The sequence below is a fragment of the Molothrus aeneus genome, chromosome Z, assembly GCF_037042795.1.
Source record: "Molothrus aeneus isolate 106 chromosome Z, BPBGC_Maene_1.0, whole genome shotgun sequence".
NCBI classification, from domain to species: domain Eukaryota; kingdom Metazoa; phylum Chordata; class Aves; order Passeriformes; family Icteridae; genus Molothrus; species Molothrus aeneus.
The window spans coordinates 20,689,501-20,703,325 of NC_089680.1; the positions used below are offsets into that span (position 1 = coordinate 20,689,501).

The 13,825-nt window shown below is 36.9% G+C and overlaps 1 protein-coding gene across 1 annotated transcript in view; it reads left to right on the forward strand.

The window, feature by feature from the left end:
• LOC136569309 (guanine nucleotide-binding protein G(q) subunit alpha) overlaps positions 1-13,825 on the forward strand; it is a 118,283-nt gene that overhangs the window by 73,093 nt on the left and 31,365 nt on the right. The window contains exon 3 of the mRNA XM_066569693.1: positions 4,518-4,672. Within this exon, the coding sequence (XP_066425790.1) occupies positions 4,518-4,672 (155 nt within the window). The remainder of the gene's footprint in view (positions 1-4,517; positions 4,673-13,825) is intronic.

The following is a 13,825-nucleotide window of genomic DNA, read 5'->3' on the forward strand; positions in this document are numbered from 1 at the left end:
GTTGTCCTTGGGAGAAAAAAAAAAGACAAAGAGCACACCAAAAAAAAAGAAAAAAATAAAAAAAAATACTTATAACATTGATATCTTTCTGAAAATATTATTGTAGATACATAGAATGGCCTGGAAAAGATCATCTAGTTTCAATCCCCCTGCTGTGGACAAGATCTTCCACTAGACCAGGTTGCTTAGAGCTCCATGCTTGAATGTGTTTTTGTAAACATTCAAGGATTACTTGGTGATAATACTATCTTTTTATAGATGGAGCAGTAATTTAGATAATTCCTTTTAGCTACAAAAGTTGTTGTGAGAGAAGAGCTTGTTGCCAGTACTTGCCTATGCTGGTTCAAATCTGAAACGGTTTTTGTTAGTTTCTGTCATTGAAGATTTGAATTAAATTTGTAAATAGGTTTTATTGCTAGAAGATTATTTTACTTGTTTGTCCTTGTCAGTTATTAATTGTGAGGATTTGATGAGATTGTAATTTGTTGCTAGTGACGATTTCTAAAAGAAAAAGATTTGGTTTAGTTTTATGTTCAGATTATCAGTGTTAGAATTCAAATGCTAAAATTAATTTTTAAAAAATGTCAGAACATTTTCAGGTATATTCCATGGTATCCTTGTGAATCCTAAGGATTTATCTGAACCAAAGTGTTAATACCAAAATTTCATCAGCTGCTGAAAACCTTTGAAAAATTGTCAGTAAAAGTAATGGAAAACAACTCAAAATATGACTTGATGAGACTATTTAAACCCAGTACTAACTTAGCAAAAATAACTTTTTGCCAGTTATTTTGGATCTCTCTTTACTTATATGGACTGTATTTTACTCATTGCTCTGTTTTCTTTAAAAAGGAATTTGGCAAAGCCTGGAGAATAAGTTGAATGTGTGAATTAATGTCATACACTCCTAATCAAGCAGTTAAATATATATATAAATTAATCCTGTAATTGAAGCTATTGTTTACAATTAGAATAAAATTGCACGTGTGGGGTTTGTTTGGGTTTTTTGAAGTATTTTAGAAGTGACTGTAAACGAGTAGGATGTTTAGGCAGACTTGACTAATTTCAGGGCAGAATACCTCGTCTCCTAACAACACAAAACCAGCTCTTTGGGGGTGAATTACTAAAGCAGTGGAAAGGATGTGGCAGTTGGTTGATCCATAGAGATGTTTCAGAAAGTCAGCTGTAGAATTTCCCCAGCTCTACAAAGCAAAAGTGTTTCCATAGAATAAAGCTGTTTCTTTTTCTAGGATCCTCAACAGCAAAAATGACACATTTTTTACAGCACACATCAGGAAAGTATTCACTAGCTGCAAAACTTTAGGACGAGTGTGTGAAAATTTCATGTAAGGTGCTACATTTAGTAGCAGGAGGTATGAAAGTGCCTAATTTATAATCCGTTGCAAATGTAACATGCCACACACACAAATGTAAATATTAGTTATGATTTTTTTTGTGATAGGTTTTTGCAACCTGCTGTTCAGTTTTGCACTGATGTCATCTTCCAGCTTAGCTCTGTAGCTATGCCAGTATTTGAAGAGCGTAACACCCTATGTAGTCATTAACAAGCAAAGTTGTAGCATTTAAAAGTTGTAATGCTTAATGATCTCACCTTCTAAGAAAGAAAGTAGGCAAATGTCTTGAGGGATCTGGAGAGCTAGAGGTCTGGAGAGTTAGAGGTATGAAACTTTTAAAAGAGAGGATAAAAGAGCCTCTAATTTTTGTTTATTAAATCTTCATATTTTAGTTTATAGGTTGAACAACTAGAGACAGTGAAAAATATAAAAGGACAACTAATATTTAAAATCTGAAGGTAAAATTTCTCTTTTGCCTCTGTCATCACTGCAGTTGAGGAGATTAGTGCATTATCTCTGTGGCGGTTTAAGTCTTGTGTAGCAGAGAGAGGAAGTGAGATGTTCCCCCTCTCTTCAAATAACAGCTATTTTTTGTTTCAGATGGTTTTTTTCCATATTCCAGCAGCACAGGGAAAAAAAGATGACTAGAAATTACTGTAATGTTTTTCATTAAAGGTAGTAAAATAATTTCAAGTATTAGAATATGTTTCAATTTAATTTTGCTTTTGAAAACCAGAGTTATATCTGTATTTTACATCAAGCCTCAAGTCTCTGAAGTGCCAGTATATCTGAAATGGTATTATGTCCCTGGTAAATTGCCTTATATATCAGACACAGACAAAACATTGGAAATACTTTGGTAATTAAGATTTCCATGGAGGTGAAAAAATGCCCCACAATACTACAATTATGTTAGTAATTTTTGCAGATGTAAGATTTTTGAGTTGTTCCACAGAAATGGCGTACAATTTCCTGCCTTCATGGAAGAGTTTACTTCCTTCATGGAACTATTTACCTGCACAGTTTACATCTGCTTATTCCATACCTTAATTCTTGGGGATGTTTTGCAAATAACAAATTTGGTCATAGGGTCATTAAAATATGATTTAATTATGGGAAGTCATGAGAAGTGTGTAATACTTAGAGTGCAAGTTGTATACACTGTTTTCATTTGCCTGTTTGTCTAGTATTTTAAACATTTGAGTAGCTCTGTAATGGCATTCCTAAGGTGACCATAGATCCATGTCACAGGCTGATTTACACAGGCTCTGTCTATGTTACTTAGAAATTCTGATGGATTTCAGTTCACCCAACTGAGATGTCATCCTTTTACTATGAGGAAACAAAGAAGCTGTTATATACCCTTATTTCTCCCTTTGTGCCTTCATTGTTGTTTATATCTTCATGTTGCAAGTGGGGCCATGGTGAGGAAGATGCTGCTCTAACAGGTTTTGTGAGGGTTTGGCAGCCTTATATGTAAATTACCATATAGCACGTACTGACTGTCTGACAGCTGCAGCATTCTCAGTCTTTAAGTGTTACAGTAGACATCCATAGTTGCATTTAAGTTCAATTTACCAGAAAGTGTTGGGATCATCCAAAGTTGCTGTGCCATTGTCATTCTGTAGCTGGGATTTTAGAGTGTGGTGATTATCCTGTTCTGCACTGCTCTGCACTATCCTTTGAATGGCCTTCCCTTGAGTCTAATGTGTGGTTTTGAGTGCCGGAATACACAAATACTAAACTGTTAGGGAGTGTCCAAAGGAGGGCCATGAGGATGGTGAAGGGCCCTGAGGGGAGCCGTGTGAGGAGTGCCTGTAGTTGCTTGGTCTGCTCAGCCTGGAGAACAGGAGACTGAGGGGAGACCTCACTGCAGTTACAATTTCCTCGCGAGGGGAAGAGGAGGGGCAGGCTCTGAGCTCTTCTCTGTGGTGACAGTGACAGCACCTGAGGGAATGGCCTGAACTTCTGCAACCGGGAGTTTTACACTGGATATTCTGAAGACTTACACTGATTTAAAAAAAAGACAAACCAAAGAAAGATGACTGAATTAGTTCCTCCTATAGCTGGAAAAGTGAAATACATTTTTGGCATTAAACATTTTTATTTACTCAGTTTATTCAGCTAACTGCTATTGTTGTCATAACCACTGTGGTAGTTCAGGAAAATATATATAGCATTTTGGTAAAATCCAGTTTAATTTAAATGCACACAAGTAGCCAAAGGAAAAAAGTGCTTCACAGTAGTGAAATGCCAACTCACTGGTCTAACCAGTCTAACCACCATTAACGTAGTCCTACAAACCAAAGAACAGAGAAAATATGAACACATTTCTTAGTAATAGTGCTGAGTTACTAGAACTTTCTCAGCTCTTTTGAAGTAGAATCTGTAGGATCAGGTATCTCCTAGTAGCTTGGAAATTATTTTGCATTGGGAAAATGGAAATTATTTTCCATTACTTTCCCATTACTATAAAAATAAGAGATGATAATAAAGATAATAAGTAGAAGACTGAGATCTTCTCAAGTGGAGATGTCATGATTACAAAATTCCAGTTTCCGTATTCTGGAATCTTGCTTTAAATACTTGTAGAAACCCATGAAGAAGATCCTAAATGTATAAGACATGATTTTCCAAAAATAATTGATTAAGTGTTTACAAGATTTCTGGTAAATAAAGGGGAAATTCTTATATTCCCAGAAGGCCATGGAAAATGTCTGCTGTTGTCAAAAGTATATTGAACTGAACAGTCACCTACAGCATCTAGATTTTGGTTGTGAAACAACTGAGTTGCACTATCAGTAGCCAGATCTTAATGACCAGTTTGAATTTGGTGGTACTTACAGAATCCTTCTGTTTTCTCTGTTATTTTTATTTTTTCCTTTGTTTCAATGTTATGGTAATAATTGCTGGTGTCCCAAAAGAAAGAAGTCTAAGATGCAATTTTCCCGAGAGCAACTTCACTCCCTGTGATGTTAGCTTAAAAGTTACCTCCTTTTTGCATCTTCACAATCATCTTCATGATACTTGATTTTTCAAATTTAAATACGTGTTGATGATATAAGCAATGTGAAGAATTATAAATCTTGTTCATTGTATATGAGCTGACTGCAAACATAGAAAATGAGGTACATTTTTACTGTTTTGTTTGTTTTGAATTAGGTTCATGCACTATTAGTTCGAGAAGTTGATGTAGAGAAGGTGTCAAGTTTTGAGAACCCATATGTAGATGCAATAAGAAGCTTATGGAATGATCCTGGAATTCAGGAGTGTTACGATAGACGACGGGAGTATCAATTATCAGATTCAACTAAATAGTAAGTACATGGTAGCAATGAACATCTATATATAATTTTCTGTTTCTAACAAAGTAATTTTTGCTTTTTAGCTTGTTGTACTATATGTCTGTGTACATGTTCATATGTATATGCAGCACAAGCATAGCTGAATATAAATTGAATTAAGGAGTGGTATACATCTATTTTAGGATTATATCTGTGCTTATTTTACAAAATGATAGTCTGTGATCATACAAAGTCTTAAATTAACATTCAAACTAGGGATTATTAAATTGGGGGGTGATTTTTGTTAAGCCTGTTCAACTTACTCTCTTCCAACATATAATCACAAATGCAAGATAAGCAAAAATAATTTCATGTAGTGTGACAGTTGTGAATACTGGGGAGTACAGCCAAAGTAGACCTCCATACAATTCATAAAAATTGAAATATCCAACAACTTCTATTTTCCAGATTTTCTGGTTTTCTTCTCTGGCATTTGCAGTCTTAGTGGTGAGGTAAACAGTACTAAACAAAGAGATTTGTTTTATACTGAACTGTCTTTCTATTATGGAAACAAATTCTAAACTTTAAAGAACATGGCTGCCAGAAAGAAATCAGGAAAGCACTTCAAGTTAAGTTGTTTGTTCTAGAGCAACAATAATAAAAATGCATATGTGACTAAAAAATATCTGAAATATTACCCCTTTGTTGGGACTGGGATCTGATTAAAAAAACATGTGAAATTTGTCACTGGAATCTGCCAGAAGGTTTACTCCATGAATCTTAGTTATTTTTTAGTGATGTGGCATACAGTTCAGGTGAAATGTCTCATCTGCTGTCAAAGAAACAGATGATGCCCTTTTGATGTTGACCTGTGCTACAGAACACAGCATGGTTTGTTGTTAAAGCCGTGGCAAAAACTGCCACAGGTTCTACATTGATTTCTGTATTAGCTATGAAAAAAAATTATTCCAGTGACATAATTCCAGTCTCCATTTGGCATGTGTATGTGAATGGAAGCCTCTCACTTAGGAAAGCACAATGAAACTTCCATTAAGCTCATTGTAGCAGGACATTAGACATGACAGGTGTGGAATGACATTTATCTGCACAGTAGTCTAAGCATCCCTATCTAGTACTGCACTTAATAAGGGAATTAGTCAAGATGAACTTACTAGGATCTTGCTGATAGAATTTAGGCAGCTGAAGACGATGGATGCGTGACGTAAGTCTCCTCATATCCGTTGCAATGTTATCACCACACCATGACTTCCCTTTGCCCTGTGCATAGGGTTTCTGTTGTCCTGTGCAGTTTTCTGTCCTGGTTACCTTCCCAACCCATCAATTTTGCACATACATTTTGGTGGAGAGTGGTGCAAAGCACAATGGCATCTCTCTTGTATTGTTCAGATTCTCACTGTCCCCAAACATACCATACTGTGTTTTGGTTTTAGGTGGTAAGGAAACAAATATAATATTGCATAAAGAGAAAAAATTCAGGATGCATAAACAATGATAAGAAAATTTTAGAGACACGTTACTAACAATATATTTTCAGGTTGTTTCTGTACTGAAAGGAGTGGCAGGGTTAACTAGAAGGTGAAGCATCTCATATTTTGAATTTCTTTTATATGTAGGTCCTAACTTTGTTTCCACAACAGATGAGATACTGGTTTTAAAGTTGAAATAACTGTATGTATTTTGTGTGCTCTACCTTAGAGGCTAGAAATAGAATTACTCTCCTAAGTAGGAAATAATGATCTGATGCTACTTCAGATCAGATTGTGCTGAATACCATAGTTTTGATCTACTTTTAATAAATTGGCATCATAGTGGATCTCTTGAGTAGCATTAAAAACAGTAGGGAATAATCATTAAGTAGCTATTAAAAAAAAGCTCCTAGTACATTGTCTTGCAAAAGGTACATGTACTAGTTGATTGGTTATTTCTTAAGCTCAGCATGTTTAGCAGTCTACCATAAGTTTTTGCAGATTTGGTGACTTTATTATAGTTCATACTATGGATTTCTGCAAAATCTTTTAAATTAGACTTGTTAATCACTGTATATGAGTATTTAGAAAAGCCTCTATGTATATTTATGCTTGCAAGTAGAATTTTTTCCGGGTATGGAGGTCCACTATAAAAAATCAGCAGACACAAAAGAAATGGTTTTTCAAAAATACAGTATGTGTGTTTACCAGTAAAACACCCAAACAAATTTATTAGCATTATAAATGTCACAAAGCAAGGAAACAAATTGCTTTAAAGCTACTACTGGGATTCACAAGGCAGTAAGACAGAAAAAAGCACTTGGTGCTTATTGTCTTCTGACTTGATGTATAAACCAGAATGGTTTGTTGTCCACCCGCTCTCATGTTGGCATATGTGCCTATATCTGGTAAATGTATGTGTCAGTGTCAAATGTGTTCTTCATTCATCCCTTTCACATGCCTCTCATCTTCTCAGTAGTTTTCCACTGGTTTTTGTAGTAGTAGTAGCAGTAGTAGTAGTAATAGTATTTTCAGTCTGCTGCCTATATTGCTCTTTTCTGCCATCAGTCTTCAACAAGGTTAAGTGCTGAGTGCTGCCCTTGGGTCACAGCAGGCCAAGGCAGTGATACAGGCAGGGGCAGAGTAGCTGGAATGCTGCCCAGCAGAAGATGACCTCAGGGTGCTGCTTGACAGCAGATAAGATGAGCCATCTTCTGGCTGAGAAGGCCAATGGCATCCTGGCTTGAATCGTAAATAGTGTGGTCATCAGGACCACATCTTATTTCTTGTATCAGAAGGACTGTGGAAGGGTTTGTCCCTCTGCAGTCAGTACTGCTGAGGCCAGACCTCAAATCCTGTGCCCAATTCTGGCCCCCTTAGTGCAGGACAGACATTGAGGGACTGGAGCATGTCCAGAGAACTGGTGAAGAGTCTGTAGCACAAGTCCTGTGAGGAGCAGCTGAAGGACCTGGGGGTCTTTAGCCTGGAGTAAAGGGGGCTCAGATGTGAACTTACCACCCTCTACAAATGCCTTGAAAGAAGGAGGTAACCAGCAGGGGGTCAGATACTTTTCCAGGTAACAAGAGATAGGACTAGAGGACATAGCCTCAAGTTGCACCAGCTGAGGTTCATTTTTCTGAGCATCAAGAATAATTTGGTCTTGGAAAGAGTTGTTAAGCATTGAAACAGACTGCTCAGGAAGTGGTGGAGTCACCATCCTAGAGTTGTTCAAGAAGTAATTGGATGTTGTACTTAGTGCTATAGTCTAAGTGACGAGGTGGTGATTGATAAGTGTTGGACTTAATGATGTTTGAGGTCTTTTGCAATCTAAATTATTCCCCATAGTCTTTTTCCTGTTATTTTACTGTTTCTAAATTACGTTTCAGGTTTCTGTTATGTCCTGTATATCATACTACTTTCACTTTCTGCCATCTTTTGACCTGTTTTGTCATTCTTTGTCATTGTTAGCTTCATTTTTGATGTTTTTGTACCCACTGCTTGTACTCTGGAAGAGTACATACAGTGTATGTTTCCTAGAAGAGGTGGGGGTAGTGTCTAAGAAAGAAAATTTCCTGCATCATGGGAGTCGATTTGAACTTCTTGAAGGCTTAACAAATTCATTCTGTTCTCTTTCCTGACCATTGGATGCTCCAAAGCTTGGATGTTCATATTGTTTTAAAATCAACTTTTAGACTTCTCTGTAGTAAAGTCAAGAGCACCTGAGGTATAGAGGTTATTTGCTTTCCATGTGCATTACCAGGTGACTTAGCCACTTAATTACCATCAAATTACTTCTGTTTAAGATGCTGCCTCACAGTGTGAGACAGATATAAACTAACATGGAGAATTGCCTTTGTAGTAGCTGTCTGAGATAAGATGAGATAATTCAGATTATACTGTACCAGCTGCCTAGACCTTAATCCAAATGTAAAAAGGTTACCATTCAACAGTTTGATTGTATCATACCTTTTCAAAGCCTAAGGAAAGGAGAGCCAATAGTCTTCTGTGTTAGAGAATTTGGGTTGCAATTGGAATTTTTGAAAATTCTTCACCATTTTTCTCCAGTATGACACTAAAGGCTTACCATTCATTAACAAAATGTAGGAAGAGTTAAGACCTAGAAAGTGTCCCAGAGCCTTGCTTTGCTCAGATTTTCAATTTCATCTTTTTCTAGCCACATGAAATTGAAGTATTTGGCTGCTGTGTACCTCCAACTAACGACTTCCTAGTTGCTACAAGCACTGAGAATGTCTGTTTAGTTTCCCTTCCATGGCTATGTTTTCTAACACTTCAGATAATTAAGTATAATTTTCCCATTAGTGTGTTAGCTGTGCCAGTGGATATCTATAGCACATTTTGTTATTATATAATGTACTGCTTCTTTAGTCATGCATGCCATTGCATTCTCATGCATGTATAATCTTTCAGGCTTTTGTTTCTGCATTTGCTGTCACCTTTAACAGCTCCGGTTCCTGCAGCTGCACAGCTTTGCAAATACTGTGAGCTCAGGTAGTTGGACAGTTAGTATAGAAATGCAGATTCCCATACTTTACTGTGTAATATAAGAGCTCAAGGGTGTGAATCTGAGGTCATTTACCACATATCAGTGATTTTAACCAGAAAGAAAGATATGAAACCTAGTGATGTCTGCTCAGTAAAGTACACCTTTTGTAAAAATTGTTGCAGGAGGTGTAAGGCTTTGGTTATCTAGTAATTTTTCTATGACAGTATTCCATTTGAGTTTGAAGTATTTTCAAAATTTTGGCTAAAAAATTCATTTATATCTATCGTCTAAAACTATCGTCTTCCTTCTGTGTTACTTTTCTGAAACAGGTAAATTTCAGTGGAATAAGCCTCTGTTAAATACAACGTGCTTGGGGGTACACAGGGGGGCAAGATCAGCACGTGAATCTTAAGTTTTTACTAACGCAGTTTAGTCCATTTCTTGGCATTGCCTTTAGCAATCATTTTTTTATTTCATAAAGGTGTAGGGCAGTCTTAGAGCATGACGGGTCTTTCAGAAGTAGTAATAATGTCTGAAATTGGGACCTGCTATGAAGTTGAACTGATAGCAAGTTCTGAACAACTGTCTGGGATATTTGTGTAGCAGTCATTAGATTGTAGTGACAAAACCATATAGTCATATAGTGGTAATTTAAAAGATGCATAAGTACATTATTATTTAATAAACTGCTTATTAGTTCTTGCTTACTTTCATTTGTAAAAATATACCTGAAGGTCCTAAAGCTATACTTGAGGGCAATTTGTGTTGTAGAATTGTAGATTCTGCTTTTCTTTATTTAGAGTTTACACAGCCTAACGTACAGTTTAGAGTAAAGTAGAAACAGCAAATAAAAATGAAAGTCTTGAATTCAAATATCAAGCAGCAGAACTATGATAATCCTTTCTTATGCTTTAGATATAATCCCAAAAAAAAAAAGCAATGTCTGAAGAAAGATGGGATGTGCATACCAAGGTACTGCTTCCCATACAAAAACTGCAGGTTATACAACACAACTTGGGAAATTCAAAAAGGAAAGGGGGACCGTGTAAAGCAGTATACAGTATGTATTTATTTCAGGATATTTTTTTGATGCAGCACCAAACATGTTCTTAATGACTGTATAATTTTTACACCACAGTTCATAAAAAGAAAAATTTGCATGAGTATTTGTTTATTTGGTGACTTATCTTTTTAGCCTTTGCTAAGGTTGGCTTTTAGTGAGGTAGGAAATTGAGGAAGACAGCTAGGTAGGGCTTAGGTGGAATATGGATTAAAAAAATGCTGTGCCGATGTCTTCCTACCTCACTTCAAACCATAGATTAAGATAAGATAGTTCTGGAAACAGGCAATTTACTTCAACTTTTTATCAATGGTGTAGAGTCTTAGAAATGCAAACCTCTACAGAAGTTCTGAGAACACAGCCAGTACTTGTTTACATTTAGTTTTGTATGCTGAAAATCAATTCCATTTACTGGACTGCTGCCTCTCAGCATAGAGAACACTTGTGTCAATTATTCTGGCAGCTCTGTGAGGCAGGAAAAATCCTGCTACAGCAGCTTTAGCATTTTGCATATCTGTTGTTGAAAGTCAAGCCAGTTGTATGTTTTCTCTAAGAAGCAAAAAAAGAAAGGCTTTTGTTTTTCAGCACATGGTCCAAATTAGTGCTAGGGGTTTTAGGAGAGTGGCCTCTTCAACTGGCTCAAAGTTTTGCAGAACAAACTAAAAAAATCCAACCCCACCCCAACACCACACCAAACCCCAACAATAGTATGGAGAATAGCTCCATCCCACTCCAGAAACAGGCAGGCTCCAAAGGACAGAGATATATCAAATCTTATTTAGTATCTTGCCAAATTATCCTTTATCATAGACTTCGGTTAGGTTTCTATTTTCTCTTGCACTGCTATTATCTGTGTATGAAATAGAGTGTTTCAAGAGGGTCATACCCATGAACTATCTTAATCTTAAGGAAAAAAATGGTTTTTTGCATTAAACCTCTGAACTTTGGGGTTGAAAAGATGTAAATGTTTATGGTTACTATCATACCAAAATCTCTCTTGTCATTGAATGCAATGAGAAAACATTTGCATGTGAAATGTTGCTGGTAAGGCTTGCTCTTATAACTGTGGTTATACTGAAATAACCAACAAACTGTTCCCTGTACTCTCGTTCTCCCCATAGACATGTGTTGGCTGGTTGGATGATAACAAATCATCTTTACTGGTTTTATACTGACCTTTCTATCAGTGTCAGTAATTACTTCTATCTCAATGTTTGGTTTTATTTAGGGGTTTATGACATAATGTTTCTGATATGGTGCCAGTCAGATCCTTTTTCCTCAGCAGTGTGTTTCAGATGCATTCTGCTCTCCAGAGACTTCTGTGCTCAAAGTGTCTCTCAGACTCCTAAGCCCAGGGTTTGATAGTATGCCAGTGAGTGTTAATTCAGCACCTTGCTACATCAGTTTTGCCTCTTGAGTTTAGGAAAAGTTATTAGACAGTACTGATGAGCAGACTAGTCTCATTTTTAACCTCAGATAGGGAAATTATGTTAGAGATGGATTGAGGACTGTATCCTTTCTGCCTTTGTCTGCCCATGCCTTACTGCCTGCATGTGATCAATTAGGCTATACACTAGCATAGAACTAGAACAAAGTTTAATGTTACAGAAATTCATCCTATAAATTCCTTAGAAAATGCTTCTTTATCACCTGATTACTTGGAAAAATCTGACCTCAAAGATGCTGGTAAGTAGTAGCTCATAGCTAGAGGAGGGTGTTTCTTTGAAGTGTCTGCCCCATGTTGAAGGTGCTCCAAGATCTTGATTTCTGAAAGTAAATTCAAGTAAGTTTTGATGGTCTGTCTTCATTAGGTGGTGTAGCCCTAGGAAAGTAAGGCTCAGTATTGAGCTGCCTGTTCATGGTGGCGGGAGTCGTACTGAATTTATTAAAGAACTTTACTGGTTAAAACAATTGTGGTCTGCTTATTAAGCTTAGGAGTCTCACTTCCTTGCCTGATTTCCATATGGGAAATACATGTAGGAAAGTACAGAGTCAGTGTATTCCCATAATCCTATTCCTGCTGTTTATCTGGAAATGTGGACCCACAGTACCTTTGACATGTGCTTTCTTTCAACAGCATTGTTAGCACGTCCATAGCTTGGCAGCTTCCCTGAAGCTGGCTGCAGGCTTGGACCTTGTCATAGGTGATGTAGAGTGCATTAAAAATAATTACTTAGCTCTTGGTGCTGACTGGGAAACAAAAGTCTTCCTCTGCTTCTGGTCAGCGTGCAGATCACGGGCATGTTGCTAGATGCTGGCAGCTTGTCCTGCCGTCAAGGGAGGTCCACTGCCAGCAGCTCATTACATACTCATCACCTCGGTAATGCACCTTCTGCCTGTCACTATAGCAATCCCCTGGACAATTACCTCAGCACCACTAAAATTCATGTTTATTAAAACTAATTATGGATATAATTAACTTTAGAAACTTGGTCTGTATTGTAAATTTACTCAGAACAATGTATTTTCTCATTTTATCTCCTTTCTATAATGCCTAGCTGAGTAGGTGCTGTTTGGGTGAGAGGCCGTATAGCTACAGTGTGACTAATCAAAACAAGATTTCTCAGTAGGTGGTGAAAATGAACTCTGAGTACCATGTAGCTGAGACCTAAATGTCTTGCACAGTTGCTACTACCTGTACAACTGAATTTCCTGTGGTAATGCTGGTGGTTACTCAGTGTTGAACTAGACCTCAGGATGGCTTCCAGAATGTTTCCAACAACCATATTGTTATTATGACTTAAAAGTTTGAAGGTAATAAACTGAAAAAATACTTGGTCTGTGCAATTATTGGCTACTGTCCTTTTATTAAGATTTAAGATCTATATCAAGTCTTGTGGTTTGTTTGCAAGAGTGCATGTAAAGTCAGTTGAAGTATACATTGGAGAGTTAAGTGCATTGGTAAGACTGTGTATTGCAGTATGTGTTAATCCATTTTGAATTGAGCATCTACCCTAAAACACGCTGTGCATTTCTCTTATTTGTTTAAATTTCTTGTTTGTATGTAGATTTGTTTCCTCAGGAGGGCAGTATAGTTGTCAGTACTTTAGGGCTGCATTAGCTAAGTGCTTTAGAACCACAGTGAATCAATTTATTAGTAAGCAGATACATACAAAAGCCCATCAAATTTTCATTTACTCCTCATCCATCTGCATTAAAAAACTCAATGCAGTTCACATAGCTATGGCTTCACAAGTTTTCTTCTGGTTGCAGATAAGTCAATGAAGAAAGTAAATCCACCCTGCTTTCCTGCTGGAGTTTATGGACTTAGACATCCTAGGACATATCCATCAAATAAACCATAATCAGAACAATTTCAGTAGTGTTTCTTCACTGTTCCAAATAACATTGACAGAGATGTGTTATCAAGCTATTGCACAAGTTAAAGAACTGGCAGCTGGGGATGGGCAGAGGAGCAGCTAGGGTGGTCTGGAGCCAACAGAGTTGAAAGCAGAAGACAATTGGCATTAGCTAGCACTCTTGATGTTTTAATTTAAAGTTGCTGCCTCATAAAGTAATTAAAAAACAAATAAATCATTAGTTTGATAAGCTGTAGAATGTTTAAAGCTTATGTGTGCAATGCTGCCCCTCCCTGGTGATCAGGGAATTTCTTTCTTTAAGCCCCAGCTTTCATG